Source organism: Anneissia japonica, unplaced genomic scaffold (assembly GCF_011630105.1).
Source record: "Anneissia japonica isolate Jap-2015-1 unplaced genomic scaffold, ASM1163010v1 scaffold26_len2425191_cov177, whole genome shotgun sequence".
Classification (NCBI taxonomy): domain Eukaryota; kingdom Metazoa; phylum Echinodermata; class Crinoidea; order Comatulida; family Comatulidae; genus Anneissia; species Anneissia japonica.
The window spans coordinates 902,367-922,961 of NW_022685220.1; the positions used below are offsets into that span (position 1 = coordinate 902,367).

A 20,595-nucleotide genomic window follows, 5' to 3' on the forward strand; every position below is an offset into this window, starting at 1 on the left:
ATAATAACTAAGAATAATTCATTTGCAGAGGTACCTTGTTTAAGTATTATACAATGCTAACGATGCGGCTCTTGTAGCCCTGGCTTGGGCAAGGCATCCATGTGCAAAGCAGTGGTATTTGTTTATCCATGAAAAAAGCACGCCACCGGGAAAGTTTGCCTTACCAGGAAAATGTGATGTATCTAGCTTATGATGTATGCATACTAACTAATTTGAGTGTGACGTCACCAAAAAATGAATATTTTCTATTATAACCAAAATATTAATAACTACAAAGTTTATGGGCGTAAATTCCCTTAATACGAATGAAGGGTTGCACAATCTCCTTGCCATACAAATTACAGCTCTCACTGACTTCTCAGTCGAGAAATACGGGTAGCTGAAGTTTTTCTCGCAAATCTGACTACAAAACCATATCCAAATATCACGTTCCACTTTTGACCCTGAGGGCCGCGTTCCGGGAACCCTGCATCCAGAAAGAAAAATTTTAAAATGAAATCAATCAGGTGGTCTCTTAAATAGAAAAGGAAGCAAGTTATGCCTTTGAAGTCCGATGTGTTCCCCGCCATCAAATTTTCAGCAGGCATAGTTTACCAAAAAATTGAATATGGCAAAATGGAGAGCACCTTCTTTTCTCGATACGCAATACATACAGTCAATCACTATGGCTGCGCAATCGTTTCCATTTTGAAGCTGATACATTTATCTCTCATAAAATATCAAACATATTAATATTTTCCACCAAAAAAAGTTTCGAATTTAATGGAACATTTACATGACCTTTAAAAGTATAGTTTATTTCAACTTCAATTTTCATAAATTAGCCAAAATTCGCTAATTCTAATTTTAACAGATATTAATTAATAAATGATTGAGGATTATAATAAACTAAGTCATTTTAGGATTAACGAGTGTTAACTATTCGCAAAATCAATCCAAAATCTGAGTATTTTTCAGTTTTACGCTGACTTACCTTTATAGTCGAACCAATCAAACTTTAGACAAAATTATAATGAACACAGAAGTAATTTTAACATAAGTATTTCACGGAATCCGTTCCTGAAATATACAAATAATAACATACTAAAAGTCCGAAAAAATCTAATCTGGGGAACATTGTTCATTATAAAGATATTTAATGGGTTAAAATAAAATGCTTTATTGCACAACTGCTCTGCTGGAAGCGTATAAATGCATGTCGTTTCCAAGTTGTTGCTAACGAAAAAATGTGAATTATAGGGTAATACGCCGAGTGATCTCCTTCTCAATAATACTGTACCTCCATGGTTATACCGAGTCTACGTCATCAGCTCTACTCACACTTCAGTGAACATCTCCAGTGGGCGGGGCTTATACTAATATTTTTAATATTTATAAACCAAAAATTAAATATTTTATTACCACTCATTTGTTAAACATATGTAGTACTTCAATAATCAGCAACTTAAAAAGCATCATTTTATTTGGACTTTAATTCGGCAAGGTAGTGATTTCTATAGTTCCATTGGTATTGGATCGCTTTGCAGGTTCTGCTTCAAATAATACGGTAAATAAAAACGTGATCTTTATGTAGAAATCGTAATAATTTGTACATGATTTTCATCGACATTATTATTTAAAAGAAGAAAATTCTTACTGTCACAACAATTATCAGATCAAAATATTCCGAATTGGAAAGTTACCCAGTATAATTACTGTCTGCTCTCCTCCTCTTTAGTTTCAATCTTTAAAATTAGGCCTAAAAAAATAAATTGTTTACCCTTCTTTTTGTAAAATGATAAAAAGGAGTGGGTGCAAAAAAAAAAATTTTTTTTTTTCCAAGATTACTCATCAGATGGAAAAAAATAGTTGACATTTTGCAATGAATGTAGGCCTAGAATGGTAATATCTTACATCAGGCAACGACTTTAGAACCTTGTAGGGCATCTGGCAAAAAATAGAAATCAATTCACTTTTTTTGTTTATATTTTTCATAATATAAACCTTGGCATCATCTGCATCTAAAAACTTAGGTCTCAGAGGTCATGTTGGATTTGTAAACACAAACTAGTAGTAAAATAACTTGTGAAAAGCTGAAATTTAGCCCAACAGATAGCCATTCACAGAATGTTATATTGTAAAAATAATTCAATTTACTAATACAAATACAGTAAATGAAATATTTCATTCATAATTTAAAGACTGTTACTAACTCGATATTTATTTACTTCTGCTCTGGAGCCTAACAAAGGTTTTTAATTTATCCATGAGTATGAAATAACAGGACACGTACAACAGGATTTTTATTAAGTAATTTCAGTTTTATCACACAAATAACAATTTTGAAATAGATCAAACTTTGAAATATAATATTTTTATAATAAAAAACTTGGTAATATTAACTAGGAAGCAAGCAAACGTTGGAGGTACAACTGGGCCTAGTGTGAAATCAGCAGACAAGACCAGCCTACGTACGTATGTCATTTCTGTACAGTACTCTTTGAGGACATGTGACATTAGCGCGAACTCTTATACCAAATACACTCACCAAGCCTTACCCAGTATGTTTAGCGATACATGACACTACATGGTACTCTCCGCGAAACCATGTGTTTTTGCATAGAAAAAGAAAATGGTTGTGGTACAACAAATACGACGGTGTGTTGGTTAGGGGTCGTACAATGTCGAGAGGTGAATCCTGGAGGATAGTTATCATTTCCTGTTCAAATTAAGGGAAAAACTGATGCTTGTTTAATAATATTCTGTGAACTTAAATTACTGGCTTTGTGTAAACTATGTTTTCTGTCTTGAGATTTTGTTATTCACCAGTGTATGTACATTGTAGGCCTAGAGTAGAGGCCTAGTTTCATTAACCTTAGATCGTTTAACTTCCTGGTCCAACACGTTTTTATTTACAGACACGATTTAGCTTGACATTTAAACATACATTGATAATGTCAATGTACCCTCAGGGTTACAGTACAATCTTTTTATTTGGAGAAATGATAACACATTGCTGCATCCGTGTCCCTTGGTCAGAGCGTTCGATACAATAGTTATGAAATACAATAATTACGATTATTTGATAACGCGCACATACAGTAGACTATGGATAGTCACATACTGTAGCCCCTACCAAAATAATTATAACTACATGTCCTACCTGCCTAATTTTTTTTCTATATTCGCACATTTCCAGTATTACACTTTGTAATTTATATTAACTATACGATATAAACTAAAGCCCTGGCAGAGGTGCAGTTTAATTTGTAAAGAAAAAAGCTAAAAAAAAAACTTTTTAAGTTTGCCCTCCTGTGAGGAGGGCAAACAAACGATTATTTATTTATTTTTTTTTGGCCTTAACTGAAAAAGGTAGATCGATGCACAGTACATAGTCGAAATGTTGAAGAAGAAATTGTGAATTTTTAAGTTTGTGTCACTTTGTAGTAGGTGACGACATATGCGTGGTGACAAATTTTACTTCTCTTTTCATCATCTTTTTCAGCTTTAAATGTCAACATAGTGATTGATTGTTTGATTGAATGTCAATATACAGTACATATTAAACAAATATCCAGGGAAGTTGTGTTGGAGTAAAATAAATTTGTGCAGGCCTAGGGGCTTACAATGGAATCAGCAGGTTAAGAAACTCGCTAGGCCTACTGTAGGCCCCTCATACTTACAGTAGCTGCTTTAGGCCTGCCTAGAGTTTTTTCTTTGTAAATTTTGTATCATTCAATGAACATATTGGCTCGTTTGAGTACAACATTCACAATATGAAAGATAATGTAGTGTACAGTATATTGTACATGTAGTGGAAGTGTTCTCCCTGGCATCATGGGCAAGCGTCATGGTGCAGGGCTCGAAATTCACGCTAGCAAACTAGCAACTTGCTAGTAGGTTTGTCATAATTGCTAGGTAAAAATTCACAAACCAGCAAATTAAAAAAAATGATTGCTAGTTGGAATATCTATACAAAATATCTTGTAATTAGCCTAAAACTAGACTAAACTGATCTACAAAAACTAATACAAATTTTATTAAATTTATTTATTTATTTCTTAATTATGGAAATCGACTAAAAATGCCTATAATCGATGAAAAACGATCGTTTTTTCCATTTTGAGCGCCAGGAACACGATGTGAAGTGCACCACCAACATTATTTTTTTTAAAACTTGCAACAAGCTAAATAAGCAGTGTGCAGAAAAAAAAATCGCTTTCGGATCCTCACATGTGTTTGTTGACGGAAGTCACGGGCGATGCGATCGGTAGTATTTAATTTGGTTCTTTTTAGATAATAAACAATGTTTCAGATATGATAATAATAATTTACTATGAAGCCAAGACAAATAATAGGTTACAACCTAGTCTTCAATTGGCAAATGTTTTAGGCCTAGCCTATTAGACCCTAGTTTGGCTAGGCCTAGTAGACCTCCTAACCTAGGCTAGGACTAGGCCTACTACTGCACCAGCGGCCGCCGACGGAACGTCTAGCCCCAACTTTAAAAGATCAAGGCCTATCAAAATAAATATTGTACAAACAAATCTTTTATTTAAAATTGAGTTTCTGTTATGGCCTTTTCTGTCAAAGATTTGGCTTGCTACCAATGCAGTTTTTGAAATCTCTAGGCCTAGCCCCTAGCTAAGCCTGCCTAGGCTAGTCTGGCAAAAAAAAAAAACTTCTCTCTCCCCCCCCACCCCTGAACATTTCTGAGGGTGTGACACTATTAAACAAGTATATTTTTTTTAATTTTCAAAATAATATGATGTAAAATTAATATGAAATAAATTTTGTTATGAAAACAAAATCACAAATATAAAAATAAAAATTAAATGAATGATAAACTTAACTTATTTTAAAAAATAAATTAAGTATATAATATTAAATTTTTATTTTGTATCTGATTTTTTTTTTCATATTAAAAATGTTCTGACACTGAAGTGAATGAATGTACAGTACAAGGTATAGAAATCAATTTCTTATACTCATTTGGCTATTTCTTTGTGATATTTATTGTACTACACTCACCATAACAGAAAATGTTATATTAAAACAATTAAAAATGTTATATTAAAACAATTAACACACAAATTTATGGAAGTACATTTAGTTATTTTCATACAATTTATTTTCCGAAAATAATATGTTGAGTTGCTACTGTATCAATATATTTTACTAGTTGAGCAGCTCATTTTGCTAGTTACATTTTTAACAACTAGCACATTTTAGCAATAGGTTGCTAGTGGCTGAAATAGTAAATTTCTAGCCCTGTGGTGAGTGTTAAGTCCACCATAGTTGGGACTGACACAAGGTACTGTAAAACCAGGAAATTTCGCGCACTCTAAACTTTCGCGAAATTTGTCAATGAACTGAACGACATGAGTTTATAGTAGTTCCGTTCAGTTGCAATTAGAAGGCATTGAAATGTCCATAAATTGCATTTTAAGACTATAAAAGCAGGGAACATTTAAATAAAGCAACATGGAAGATGTTCCAACAAGCATCATGGTACCATGATACTTCAAGGGCCTGGGGAGGACACTGTAGTGGTGATGCTGGGTCAATTTGGAAATGCTTTTTGGTAAAGGAAAAGGTAGGAGAATAACCCATAACTTGCAGCGTCATTGTGCTGAATTGTGTATGGGTATGGTCCGTGACTACCTAGCAGCCGTAAAGAGGCGCTTCTTTGGTTTAATCAAAGTCTGAGCTCTTCAGTGAAGTGGTAGCTCCATAAAGTTTGCCGGGAAGGGGGAACCATAACCGGCAGGTTGTCCGAATGAAGGCGCCAACTAGAGCCTCAGTGAAGGTCCAGGAATAAAACTCCCTGGTAGGCTTCACAGGTATGGCCCAAATTTTGCTTTTTTAGACCGTGCAACATTATTATATGGGGTGCCATACACAGCAGAAGTCCATGTTAAAATCAAAGTTTTTGATTTACGTTTCGGAACAAAATTTGGAGAGGGCGTTTGATCAAGTCAGACCTACGTTTTGAATTTGAATTACATTTTGGAAAATTTGAACTATGTTTTGAAAAATTAGAACTTCATTTTGAGAAATTTGCGGCTACGTTTTGATAAATTAGACATTGCATTTTGCTGCATGTGGCACCCCATATTGTTAGGGATTGGCAATATATAGTGTAAGTGCAACGTAATTTAGATAGGCAAATTATTATTTCTTGGCCGACGACCTTGTGTCTTGTGTCTGGGCATTTCCGGGGAAGGGAGGAAATGCCCACCATCAATAAAATTTTGGGCTTTGGGCAAACATATTTGGGGGAGTGAATTTGAAAAGTCATTCGTCCAATCGAGCGAGTGTGAAAAATGTTAATTTTGCATCCTCGTATGTGGAATGATAAAAAGGCAACTTTCAAACACAGCTGATTTTCAAGTTTTTTATGCACAATCAGTTAACATTCGATTATCAGGCACATTCAAATTTCAAATACAGTTGATTTTTTTAGGTACTGTACTGTCGATATTCAAGCACTGTCACTTATTGACTATTATAGTCTGTGGTGACGTCATCACTTTCATTTGCAGTGTGTTATTCGTTGTTACAGCCAAAATTGCATGCAACCAAACAATTTTCCAGGCAGAAGTTACTGTATTCTTGCATTCAAATATTCATCTTTAAGATCATCATAAATTACTTGGCACATTTTAGGAATGATTGTGCCAGTTGTGGTCCTGCCCAACCGGAAAGAATATTACAGTAGAACCTCGATTTTACGTACGGTACGGGACCGGAGGGCGTACGTAAATCGGGGGATTCGTAAAATAGAGGTTGGGTTAAATTTGTGGTAACCTTTGACCTAATACGTACGTAACGCTCAATATACGTATGTATGAACGAACGATGATACCTAGTTAGGCTAGACATAGCCTCTAGGCCTATGAATAAAACCATGTGTTTAGTGTTTTTATTCATCACTTTACGATGTCATAATAAAGTGTTCAAATAAAACCGTGTCTAGTGTATTAATTCATCACTTTGTCTAAAGAACATGAAAATATTGTAAGTTTACCTATACGACAAAGGTATAACTTGGGAATTCCCCTTTATGCCTATTCTAAACAACAGAGCTGTGGTGTTGTCTAGGCCTGTTGAGACAAACTAAACCCATGTGCACTGGGCGAGCCAACCAATTAGCGTTCGTGTACGTGAAACAGCAAAACCATGTGCACTGCACTGGGCGGGCCAACCAATTAGCGTTCGTGTACGAAACTACGCCTACTCAGCTTCGTGTAGAAAATTAGACCAGACAAGTTTTTCCATGGTTTGCCACATGAAGCTATAGGAGGAAAGCAATTATTCTGAGCACCATCGGTAGTTGTTCTTCTCACTCAGTTCACGTGGTTTTAGATTATAACAACCCGGTATTAGACTCAATTAATGTTGCTGTTTAATGAAAATATGTTGCATTATGGTTTGTTTATTGTTATAGTTTATTGTTATAGTCTTTTTACTTATGGTTGCTCTGAAAAGGGTCGTTTGTTTTGAATATTTTCCGGGTTTTTGATAACATCATCGTCGATACGAGGCGTACGTAAAACCGAGGGTTCGTATAACTGGGGTACGTAAAAACGAGGTTCTACTGTATAAACTTTTGAAGTTTTCACCTGCAAAAAAAAATCTAATGCTGTATTTATTTTAATCAGCGGCTCAGTGACATAAATGTTTTAATTAATTGTATTTACCTTACTCGCATGTCGCCATTCTTTAAAGTGATGTTGGTACTAGGGACACTACAAGTTTTATTTCGCGATGCACACCTGGTAAAGGTAACTACGAAGAGTTCCTTTCAGTTGCTCAAAGTCGACATGAGTTTATAGTAGTTCCGTTCAGTTGCGTGTCGACCTGAGCTTACCTTTAGGCAACGCTGAAATAATTCATAACAATGTTTACAGTTTTAATTTTAATCTATTAAACAAATGTCTACTCAGGAAGTTAGGCCTACGTAATAACTCATAATAAATTTCGTAAGCGGAGTCAATATTTGACCATTTGACAGTGTGGAAAAACTACAGGAAACAAACGAGCCTGGACGGCGCCTTTATTTTAATGAAATAGCGCCGCCACTCGGATGGAGTAAAATTGCTGTCTGCGTTCTTCCACTACTGTTTATCACGAAGCTGGTCTATCTTCTATCTTTGGTATTGTGAAGAGCTTCAGTGTGCATACTACTAACAAATCATTTAGTGTGAACCCTAATGTTCTTTCGCGATATGGGCTTGCCCAAGGCAATTTTATTACTTTTTCTGTATATATTAGGTGTACTGATTTAAAAAATGCTAGGGTCCATTTTTCCGAGATTATCTTGGTGACCATTTTTGAATTTCCAAATGGCTGCCATTTTCACAATAAAAGTAGCCATAACTGTGTTATTAGAGCAGGTACTGTATTCACATGATTTTGGTACTAAACCCTACTGTTTCAATGTCGGCTTATCCAATGGTGAAAATGGTGGCCATCTTGAAATTCAAAATGGCTGCCATTTTAATCGATTTTACATAGATAATCTACTAATATGTAGAAAATACATATAATTTTTCTTCTTCCCGACATATTGTGAATTTCTTCTTTTCTGGAGGTGGGGGGGGGAATGCTCTCCCCGCCCTCTTGGGCACCACCACTGAGCTTAGACCCAGGCCTCCTTGACATCCATGTACAGTACAGGCCCAAAGTAGGTTTACATCTAACAAAACAACCTGCAGATGAAAGTAGACACATTAGGCATTCTAAAATTATGAGAATTGTCGGTAAATAATCATATCAATACTATTTTTGCCTTCAAAAAGACTCTATTTTGTATTATATAATAGATGCAATTTCAAATAGTCCAGCAGTTATGTCAGAAAAATGTGCACTTTGTGATAAAAGCATGAAACCTGGCACACATGTACTGTGGACCATATCGAATATTTTCTGGTACAGTGCCCTCTATTGACCAGAAAGTGCACTATTAACCCTAAATTTTTGGCTAAACTGCTGGACTAAAACACAGTTTTTGATTTTCAACGTGGACGACCCTTCTCAAGCTTATTCATGATTTAATATAAATGTTTATTCTTGGTTTATTAGACTTTTTGTAAATTTGTTTACCATATTATGGAAGTCGTGGGCAGGCCTTATCTATTAATGATAGTTATAATTAAAGCTGCAGTTTTTGGAATCCAAAATGGCGGTTTTTAATGTCATGTGAAAATTGATTTTTAATTTTCAGTGCATTATTCTCTGGAGAGTCTCCACAAAAGTTGAACGAAATTACATAAGGAACCTGACTAAAACTATTATTAGTGTGTTTAAATATGTTATTTAAAAATAAAATATAAAATTTCTCATTTTAACACATACTGTATTTCTCATTGTAGGTAAAAACCTTTATAACAATGAACATATTGCTATCAAACTGGTAAGTTTTAATTTTTATTTATAAATTTTAATTAATGTTTGCTAAATATGTATGAAATGTAGATGAAGTTGTTAACAATTTAATATTAGGGAGGTTTCGCACGCAAATGCATACGGTTATTCTGACGGATACGTCATCATTATGACATCATATGCCGGTTGCTATCCACTAAATGTGGGAACAACACGCATCTCACTCACTACACGTAAGTAAAAAACGCATAGGAAAATTTTGAATTTCTAATAGGATCTTCATTTTTTTTTGACATTCAACAGTAAGTGTTAAAAATAAATGTACCTTAGAATATGTACGTGCAATTTTTGTTACATTTGATGCATCTCATTTTGGGTATCAAAACCTTGGACCTTGGATTTTTTTGTAGGGCGCCCAGGCCTAGCTTGTAGCCAGGCATTTTTGGGTCATAAAAACAATAGGGCATAACACAAAATAACCAACTCTTCTGGGTAACAAATGAAAGAGTATTATTCTGCTACCATCCCTAAGCTAAGGCCCTAGGGTAGCCCTACAGGTACACTTGAATTGTGGAAAACACAGAATGGCTACAAATCGTTACGGATAACTAAACGTATGCGTACACGTATTCGTTCGCGTGCGAAACTTCTCTAATTCTTGATTTTTATTACAGTTTTTAACAATTGAATAGGGTAATAGAAACTTAAAACTTGCTTTTAATGTGATTTAATTTATTAGATTTTTTATTTGCAATGACATATTTTTAGCTATTTTAATATAATTGTTATTTGTATTTATGTTTTTATTCAAATATCCAACAGTGATACACTAATTCACAAGACTCATGATATGATTTATAAATAGGGTACAGTAATTATTTTGAAACATTGACATTTGAAATTTCTATGTTATCAGCCCATAAATAAGCAAAACCAACTTGAAATTAGTGTATGACGAAACAACGTATTATTCTAGATGGTCGTGCAGCATTAAATTTTCTACGATAATTATTTTCACAAGTTTTTATATTAGAATCATAACACTGCATAGCAGTATCATTCTTTCTATAATGGTACTAGCCAGCCAACAACTGGATGTCATACAGCAACTAACCATGTGCGTTTGTCAACCTTCATGGAGCTACTTAATAATTGTTTTGTTATTGTTTTGAGCGATGTGGATTCAAACAGACACCCAGCGTCCATGCTTCATAAACAACCTGTCTGGGATACCCCTATTGGCTGCCCCCTGAACGCAAACTATGCAACCCATAATCGTCAGCATTATCTACCACCTCCCCGAAAATACCTTTAAAAGCCTCTCTCGCCCTTGATTAGAATATTTTATTTCATTTATTCGTCTCGTAAAAAAACATAAAACAAGAACAAGAACAACCAAGACAGGATTCCCAACAGCGAACTGAATAACTATAAAAAGTGTCTCCTTAAGACACATACAATACAAACAAGCCAACAATACAAAAGGGCCTGAAATTGGTTTGCCTGAAATTATAACTGTGTTTAAATAAGGAACGAAATATATATTATTATATTATTATTATTATTATTATTATTATTGTATTATTATATTATATTATTATTATTATCATATTATTATATATTTTATTATACAGAACATTTTATACGAGAGAGTTCATTAAATCTAAAGAAACATGCAAACCCAATGATAATAAGCATCAGCGTTCTAAGGTTATGGAGGATACTTCAGGCACAGCTTTTGAACCACCTCAATGGTCATTGGCTCTTTTTCTGTGATTTGATCTTGACAAGGTTCTATTTGCCGCCTCTTTAGAAGCATTTGCTCGGTTGGTGACGGTATCGAAGCCATCCTATGTGCCCATGCAATACTGAAGAAAGTTAAAGCGGTATCTCACATGAAGAGGCTGGAATCACTGAGTTGGGATCTCGCAAGAGCTCATGCCTACCACCAAAGAAACCCGCTGCTGTACTGGGTCACAGTCAAATCTGCCCGATCTCGCATAATCACTTCCGTCAACTTTAGACGTAACTTCCCCATGTGGGGGGCCGTATTAGTAGATAAACTCTCTCAGAACACCTGAGAAAAAATATGTAAGCATCGCCATACAACCAAGAATAGGTAACAGAGCCAGAACCCAAATGGGTTACACGGTTAATTCAAAGAAGAATAAGTATAAGCATGATACATTAAACAATCAATCGACTTCTCCTTACCTTCTCAAAAGTGTTAATTAATTAAATTACATGCAAAAATATACAGTAACACAATAAATAAAACAATAAGAAAGGACCAACACATCCCGGAAGGCAAGCAGACAGCATTCCTTCTCGTGGCTCCGGTATTATGACGGCTCCGCAGCCCAATGCATATTTTAAATCATCCTATAATTTAAGTATTATCATTCCTTCTAGTCCCACATCTCCAGTATTATCACGGCTGTGTAGCCCAACACATTATTTCAAATTATCTCACAATTCAAATAATAGCATTCCTCCCCATATGCCTACAGTATTGTCACGGGTCTTCAGCCCATATTTCAAATTATCTCATAATTCAAATAATAGCATTCCTCCCCATATGCCTACAGTATTGTCACAGGTCTTCAGCCCATATTTCAAATTATTTCATAATTCAAATAATAGCATTCCTCCCCATATGCCTACAGTATTGTCATGGGTCTTCAGCCCAATACATATTTCAAATTATCTCATAATTCAAATAATAGCATTCCTCCAGTACTATCACGGCTCTGCAGCCCGATACACATTTTAACTTGCTCATGATTCAGTATAATATGTTGACCACTCACCAAGTATTATCACAGCTCTGCAGCCTAAATTTAAACGATAAACGAAGTGATAACGTGAAATTCTGGTAAATGTTCTTAAATAAGGATGACCACTACGACTTACTATAAATGAATCGGAAGATTCTGAAAACAGCCTAATACCCAAAATCTGGGGAATAAAACAACCATGAACCACGATTAGAAGCCAAAACAGAGCTGACGACCAGTTGGGGACGGGGACAATTAATGTACCTGCTGCTTTATCTGAATTTAAGTGTAGGAAGCAATAAGACTAATTGAAGGAACTAGCCAGTTGTTACCATGAGTCCAATGCTCAGTGAATGTGTCTACGGCTTCTGCGTCTGGGCTCCAGTACCTGGAATTAAACTTGGCAACCTTGTTATATTAAAACAATTGGCAAACCTATTCACAGTATGGGGACCCAATAGGGATTCAATTTGAAGAAAAATAGGATCTGCCAGTCCCCAATCATCATGAGCTGATGCCAGAAGAATAGAAAAAAACACATCGTGGAGGCATTCCCATGTCAGGGCACTGGCATTTGATATATTAGGCCAAATAAAAAAAATTGTATGTTGGCCATGCCCAACCGACCCAAAATGTATGAAATTGAGGTTCAGAATTTCAATGGTTAATGGTTTTCAATTTGTAGAGCGCAAAATATGAAGAGTCTCTAATTAAGCGCTATCAAAAGTCAAGTGTAAAGATGGAACAGAAACCAAAGTAATAAATGAAGCGAAAATTGAAATCCATGCCAGTACCCAAACCAAATTATGGAGATATTTCCTCGTCACTAACTAGGGGTCAATCTAATTGAACTGTGGTCGGCACCTGTTGAGTCTCGGCCATCCTGAATTCGAGCGCCTCCTATCCTAGTTAAGAGTTATAGAAAAACCAGCTGGCATGGAAAAATAAGAAAAATAGATTAAAGGGACATGAATAAGTGGGTCGTCAGTCGTTCTTTGAAATTGGTGACAGAAGGTGACTCAAGAATAACTATAGGTAACAAGTTCCACAACTTGGTTGCAGCAATCATAAACGATCGCTCCCCACAAGATAAAGAAGGCTGATGTTAACTGGAGGGTACGAGTGCAAGTTTCAGAATTAATTCGGAAATGTGTTGCTCTGATAAATTGTGAATTGATTTATAAACAGTTAGAAGTACTTTGAAAACAATACGCTGTTTCACTGGCAACCAATGAAGATGACATATTATAGGGTGATGTGATGGAATTTAGGTGTCCCAGTGACAAGACGAGCAGCAATGTTCATTAATAGCTGGTGCTTTATAATTGATGTTAAAGGCAATCTATAAGGACTCCATTACAATAATCCAATCTTAATCAGACCAAGGCATGTACAATCTTTGATGTAGCATCTTCATTTAATTTATACAGTATTTAAATTTTTTTTTTTTTTAACTACAATGAACAATAGTTTTTTAATGAGCTAAAAAGGCTGGAATAGCCTGATCTTGCTGGATGGTAGGCGATGCGACAGTGTTATGTGATCGTTTTTGCTTTAAATATAGATTTAAAAATGGTCTTTGTTGTATTTTTGTGTATTTTCTACTTCAGTGTACCCATATTTTGGATTTTCCCAAAATGTGGCCAACACAAGAATTTTTTTTGTTTTGACCTTGTGTCATTGATCATCGCTGTGAGGGAAGCGACATCTTTATCTTGAAAACAGAATCATCATCATCTGTTGGCCCAGATTGTATTCTAGCAGAGGTCTACAGGGCAGCAGGCCTAGAGCCTAAAAAAGTGATATGCTTCCTTCAAAATTATCTGGAAAGAAAAAGCTTTTTCCTGTGATTTTCATGATTCTCTTCTTTTCCCCATTACCAAATAAAGTGGACCATGAATGGTTGTAATTCACATGTCATGTAGTGAGAAGTCAGTGAATAGTAAATATACCTGAATGCCAAGAGCTGCCCTTAAAATCATTTGGCGTGATCAAATCACTAACAACATTCTGTATGGGCTTGCTGAATGATACTTGCAGGAAGCTGCCATCATCAGCATTGTAGCTACACCAGCATGATCGAAACTAGCATTTGGTAACCAGGACTGAGAGATTTGGGATACAGCCTATTTTACACCGGTTATCAACCTATTCTTACTACAGTTCCAAATCACGAACGGCGGCGAACACTACACGGCCTGCCAGCTGTCTATCTCTGACTGCTACTACTACTACAGTAGTACTACCTAGGCTGACCCTATTAATTAACCTTCCCCGCTTAGTTTGCCTTGAAAAAATGAGACTACTGTATACTATATTCCTACATTTTCTATAGCATTCAACCAATTAGAAGATAGCTTACTGAGGATTGAAGAAATCATTCAACCAAGATGACCACATAGTTTTAAACGTTTTTATATTAATCTTGAACCTCAACTTCGTTGTTTCATACTATATCTTTCCATCACTTATTTTATTAATACATTTTAACATATTTTGTTCCCAATCAAAATGTAATATGAATAAAGTAAGTCCCGTTTCAGCATTTCCATGAACATGTATAGTTAAAAAAAAAGGATTTTCCCGAATCAAAAGTAATGCATTTTCACGCACTGAGACAATCGTTCAATGAGGCCTAGGCCTAGGTAAAAGTTGCTCTAGTTCATTTACAGTATGTCTCAATCAAACATAACACATTTTTTTGCCCGAAAATGAATAGTTTCTGACAGTGAACATAAGTCTACTACTACTTCTGACGGTTCAACTAGTGAAGCTGCGCCAAAGCAGAATATTGTCCCCAGTGCGAGTCACAGCAGGATAGGCCTATATCATGTAATCGTAGCGAAGCTACTGTCCATCTTTAATGATTCCTTTTTAATAAAATTATATCGGTATAATACTTGATACCTAAGTATAATTAGGCCTATATAGTAAGTGGTTGTATTCCTGAAAAAAAAAACCTAAAAATAACATAAAAAACAAATAATAAATTGTGAAAATTTTATGTAAAAATATGAGAGGAGAGAAGTGGGAGAGCTCTCCAAGTCATTATGAAACATCTAAAACCTTTCAGATTCGAAGGGAGCTTCACCCCATTGACCCCAGCGAGGCTTGCCCCTGCACCCCAGCAGAGCCCTTAAGCAGGCCCCTGGACTCCATGTTGTAATAGCCAGCACTCAAATCCTGCTAGCAACAAAACTGGCCATCATCATCGTCTGGAGAACTACAGTACACATAGTAGAAAGAGAAGAGGCAGCCAGTAATGAGGAACCATGAGAAATAGAGAATCCATGCTAGGGCTCGGCTGTGTCCACCTAATAAGTGATCATGCATACACTGTGTATACACTCAATTCTCTGAAGACACTGGTTCTCTTTCAACTGTCACCAGACAACACACAAGAATGTAATGTGTCAAGCTGGCCCTGCACCTTCACATTGTAAAAAATAATGTTTACAATCTCTGGTATGCTTATAGCAATTCAGGATGTGGTATAAGAAAGATACGAACATAATTTGCTGACATTTCCTTTTCCACCTTGAGCAGCAACTGTATAGTTCAATAAAAGGTTGTTAATATGCTAGTAACATGCTTATGTATCCAATATTTTTTCTTTATACCAATTTCTAATTAATTAGGGGTTTCCCCCATGATGCTCTATTTTATTTTAGGAACCAATGAAGTCCAGAGCTCCTCAGCTTCACTTAGAATACAGATTCTACAAAATGTTAGGTCAAGCAGGTAAGTTTCAGCTCTTTACAAAAGAATTGCCAGAATTCATTGCACCATGACGTAGTTGTGTAATTGTTAAATACAAACTAATCATCAACTACTGTAGAGCCCCTTTTTTCTAAGTGCCTAAAATCTTGCAATTATATAATGTATTTTTCAGCCTTTTTTGTACATGTTCCTAAAATGAATTTTGTGATGAATACTTTTAAAATTTGGAAGCTCCAAACAGTAATGGCCTATCTAAAACAATCTTCCGGTGAAGAAGTCCACTTTACTCAAGCATCAAAGGGAAGGGAACAGCCTAATTTATAGTAGGGCGTATTACCACTTCACCTATCTCAAGCTTGATGTCGTGAAGGTTGCAATTAAATCTGGGGGGGTTAAAAAATTATCATTTCAGTTTGTGAATCATTTATTTTCAATTTATTATTGTGCATCCAAACCTTTAAGTTTTTAATACCATCTTCAAGACAAGATAATGCTCTGTTTATGTCATCGATTAAATTTGGGTTGCAGCTGACATAGACCTGTGTATCGTCTGTACAATTGAAACTTCACACTAGATGTTAGAGATTGGTTTCATGTATGTGCAGAATAGAGTGGTGCTGTTTACCGACCCCCCTGGGTATTGAAGATAAATATTAATTGATTCCTTGATTCATTGTCTCGGCAAAAAGGGTCCAGGCCTGTTTGACGGGAGGGAATATTACAATCCAATTTTGAATCTGACACTGTCATTTCCAGTCAACTAGAAGTGCCACAAACATACATTTTTTACCTCAGCCCCAACCATGAGGTAGCATAAATCCTGTATATGTAAAGTTTACTGTTTGTAACCCCACTCCTCCTATCTATGTCGAATTCTAAGATCCAAGATATCGTAATTTGGCAAATCAAATTAAACATTAAATAGGAGGTAAAAGAAAATTACCATCAAATTTCGAGTCTGACAGTTCCTTTTTCGGCCATCTACCAGTGCCATAGACACAAAACATGTTGTACCTCAGCCCCAACCACAGTGGGGGCTGAGGTACTACATTTTCCTATATCGTATTCCAGGATTCGCTACTGTGTTTAATGTACGTTTGTGGTGGAACATTGTACATTTCATCTTATTGTTGGGATACGGACAATGAGTAATATATTTTAGATATGGGTCGGGGGGAGGGTCCTTAAAGACTTTTGACATGTCCAGAGGGGTCCACAAACGCAAAAAAAGTTGGGAACCAGTGCTATAAACTAAAGCTAATCATATTATGTTCATGGAACAATTGAATTTATGGATTTTGTGTTGTAAGGAGTTCCACATCCTAGTTTTAAAATCATAAATTAAATTTTGTTTTATGTTTTTTCAGAGGGAGTTCCACAAGTTTACTATTTTGGTCCCTGTGGAAAATATAATGCAATGGTGATGGAACTTCTCGGTCCCAGTTTAGAAGATTTATTTGATCTATGCGACAGAACATTTGCACTTAAAACAGTTCTTCTCATAGCTATCCAGTTGGTGAGTTTGTATGCTGTTTATAGTACTTCGTAAATAAGTACATTTTTTGCAGCTTTTATGAAAGTGAAGTTTTAAATTGTATGTTTTTATATATTGATACCGCATAAATATGATAATAATTAAATGCCAAATAAATTTAATCGTTTGTCTGAAAGCTCTCCTGTTTCTAAAAATCTAATGCAGAATTCGGCTTTCTAGTATGATAATAGTATGATTTTGAGCGAATTTTGAAGTCACTTGATTTTCTATCAGGGTCTTTATTTGTGACTCTATGTGGCTGATCTTGCAATATACAGAGAGAAGGCTTGGGGAATTTAAAGTATGAAGAGTTTTTGCAAAAATATTGTTTATGTGAAATTGTATGTTTTTGTATGTCTCTTTACCATTGGAATGGGTTTCTTATGAGAGCTTTTTCGTTGTTGGTCAGATTGTAAACTGCCTCTGTATTCCATGTTGTGTATATCAACCAATCACAGACTGGAAATGGTACATGTGAGCATCAGCCTCCCCTCTGTTACGTCCGCGATGGGTCTAGTTGTTTCTGGTAGTGATGTCATACACATCACATAATTCGTGGGGGTCAAAACCTTATTGATATCGTGAAGGCTAGATTGCAAAGTCAATGCAAACAACACAATTCAATGATCTAAAACTAGGAAGAACACGATAGAAAGGTCGATAAAACATTCAGATGTTTTAATTTTGTGGTGCCTACAACGTAAACAGTCAATGCGAATAAATGAATGAGTTTTGGCCCAGCCATGAAAAGATTGTTTAGAGAATAGAAAACAATGTGTTGGCGTCAAATCAAAACGTTATTGGTAGCTTGCATGCGAATAATTGAATGAGTTTTGTGAAGGCTAGATGATCGCGAGGTCCATGCAAACAACACAATTCAACGATCTAAAAAACTTGGAAGTACATGGTAGATATTGTGAAGGCTAGACGATCGCGAAGTCCATGCAGACAACACAATAACTAGGAAGAACATGATAGAAAGGTCCATAAAACAAGATTTTATTTTGTGGTGCCTGCAACGTAAACAGTCGATGCGAATAAATGAATGTGTTTTGTCCTAGCCATGAAAAGATTGTTCAGAGAATAGAAACAATGTGTTTGAGTCAAATCAAAACATTATTGGTAGCGCGAGGTTCATGCAGACAACACAATTCAACATTCAAAAACTAGGAAGAACACATTAGAAAGGTCCATAAAACATACAGATTAATTTTTGGATGCTAGCAGTTACTTGGTTTTTATTGAAGGTAAATTTAGCTAGGCTAGCACGATAGACCATGCTTTGCAACATCGGTTCATTCGTGAATGTTTTTAACCCGAGATTTGATCTAGTTTACGATTTTTTCTATTTACAAATACCTCTTACTCTCCGATACAAGAGATATTCAAGTAATGGCCGAATGCAAATTATATTTTATTTATTCTAATCAAGGAGGTATTAAATATATTTTAAAATGTTTGTAAATACAAGAATTTATGTAACTACAATATTATATACACCATTATTGTCAAGTTTGGAATGGCAACTACTACGAGGGGGGAGGGGGAAACTTCCTTTTGGGGTCAGTCCTACAACCAGCCTTATTTCTCATTTACATCAACGACATCCAAGACAACATCAAGTCGGATATAATATTTCTCATTTACATCAACGACATCCAAGACAACATCAAGTCGGATATAAGGCTGTTTATTGATGACATCATTGTCTACCGATAAATATAAAACCACCAAGTTCATCAAATCTTCAATCTGATCTGAAGGCACTTTCCATTTGGGCAAATAGATGGCTGATGGAGTCTAACGTTAAAAATGCTTCATCGTTACAGTCTCTAGCAAGCGTAAACCTAACCAATACCAATATTCCATCTGTAGTGATCCCCTAGCAAGAGGAGACCATCACAACTACCTGGGCGTAACTATTGCAAGTGACCTGCATTGGGATATACAATGCCGCAATACAATGAAGAAGGCAAACCGGACACTACAGAACATTACGCCTTGCTCACATATTAAACAAAGAGCAAAGGAGTCCCTGGTTCGTCCACGACTTGAGTACGCAGCTGAATTCTGGAACCCTCGCACAACAACTTTAGTGGAACAACTTGCGCGCATTCAAAGAGCAGCTGCATGATTGTTTTATGCTGAATATCGACGGACAACACATGTAACACCCATGATTACCAACCTTGGTTAGGACTCACTCCATGTAAGACGAATTGTGGCACAGAGTTATGTTTTATAAAATCCACCATTACCCAATAAATATTGAATTCGTGTCACAGGTTATTCCTGCCACACTTATATTCTGACGTGATCATCAACTCAAATACTGAGTTCCTACTCCGACCACAGTGGCTTACAAGTTCTACCAGCCCATGAAATTTCGAAAAAATTAGGTCGGCAAAATTTGCCAACCTGGAATTCTCCGAGGTCGGCAGCCTCGGCAATTTTTTACTACCTAGGCCTATATAGTATAAACTACGATTTTTCCGAAAGCTTGACCTTACATCGTCATCTACAGATTATGATTTTGTTAATCTCTCTATTAAAATCAATATACTGCTGGTGAAAGAATGGTCGTAATTGTATTAATTTAATAGTGTAGTATAATCCATATGTATTACATAAGAAAATCGCCGAATAAATTTCATTTTAGCATTTGTTTTATCGTTATCTTTGGCATGGGAAATATCACTTTAGTAAAAGCTCCGATCGTATCATCACAGGCTGCTTCAAAATTGCCCATGCATGTCTGTGCGCATGCCCAGAATAATCTATCAGGGATTTTCCACACATGTACAGTACTTGTCAGTAGTGAAGTCACAATGCGATTGTGATTGCATTTAAACGGACAGTAGGATTAGGCCTACAATATGTTGAATTTTGTTGTTTTTAGATATTAAAAAAACATTTTAAATATAATAATACTGTAAAATGAAGACAAATAATAGATTTAGATAAGCATTACGATCTACGCAGCCCAGGTGGATTCAATTGGGCGATGTTGTAGGCCTTGGCTGGCTAGCGTCCTTCCCACCTAGGCTTAGTTCTACTATGCAAGCATAGGCTTAGCCAGCGAGCCGTTCGGCCGTCTTTTTGACGGCCTACAATTATTTAGGACAGCCACTTTTACAGTGACGGCTTGGCCTGAGCATAATTGGGCCTGGTCTACCGTTAGCAAATTATTTATAT

General features: G+C 35.8%; 1 protein-coding gene across 4 annotated transcripts in view; it reads left to right on the forward strand.

Annotated features, from left to right (window-relative positions):
* The window catches only part of LOC117108826 (casein kinase I-like), a 58,223-nt gene that overhangs the window by 15,283 nt on the left and 22,345 nt on the right, over positions 1 to 20,595 (forward strand). For all 4 annotated transcript variants that reach the window (XM_033250980.1, XM_033250989.1, XM_033250997.1 and 1 more), the window contains 3 exons: positions 9,357 to 9,397; positions 15,818 to 15,887; positions 17,234 to 17,382. In XM_033250980.1, the coding sequence (XP_033106871.1) occupies positions 9,357 to 9,397; positions 15,818 to 15,887; positions 17,234 to 17,382 (260 nt within the window). The remainder of the gene's footprint in view (positions 1 to 9,356; positions 9,398 to 15,817; positions 15,888 to 17,233; positions 17,383 to 20,595) is intronic.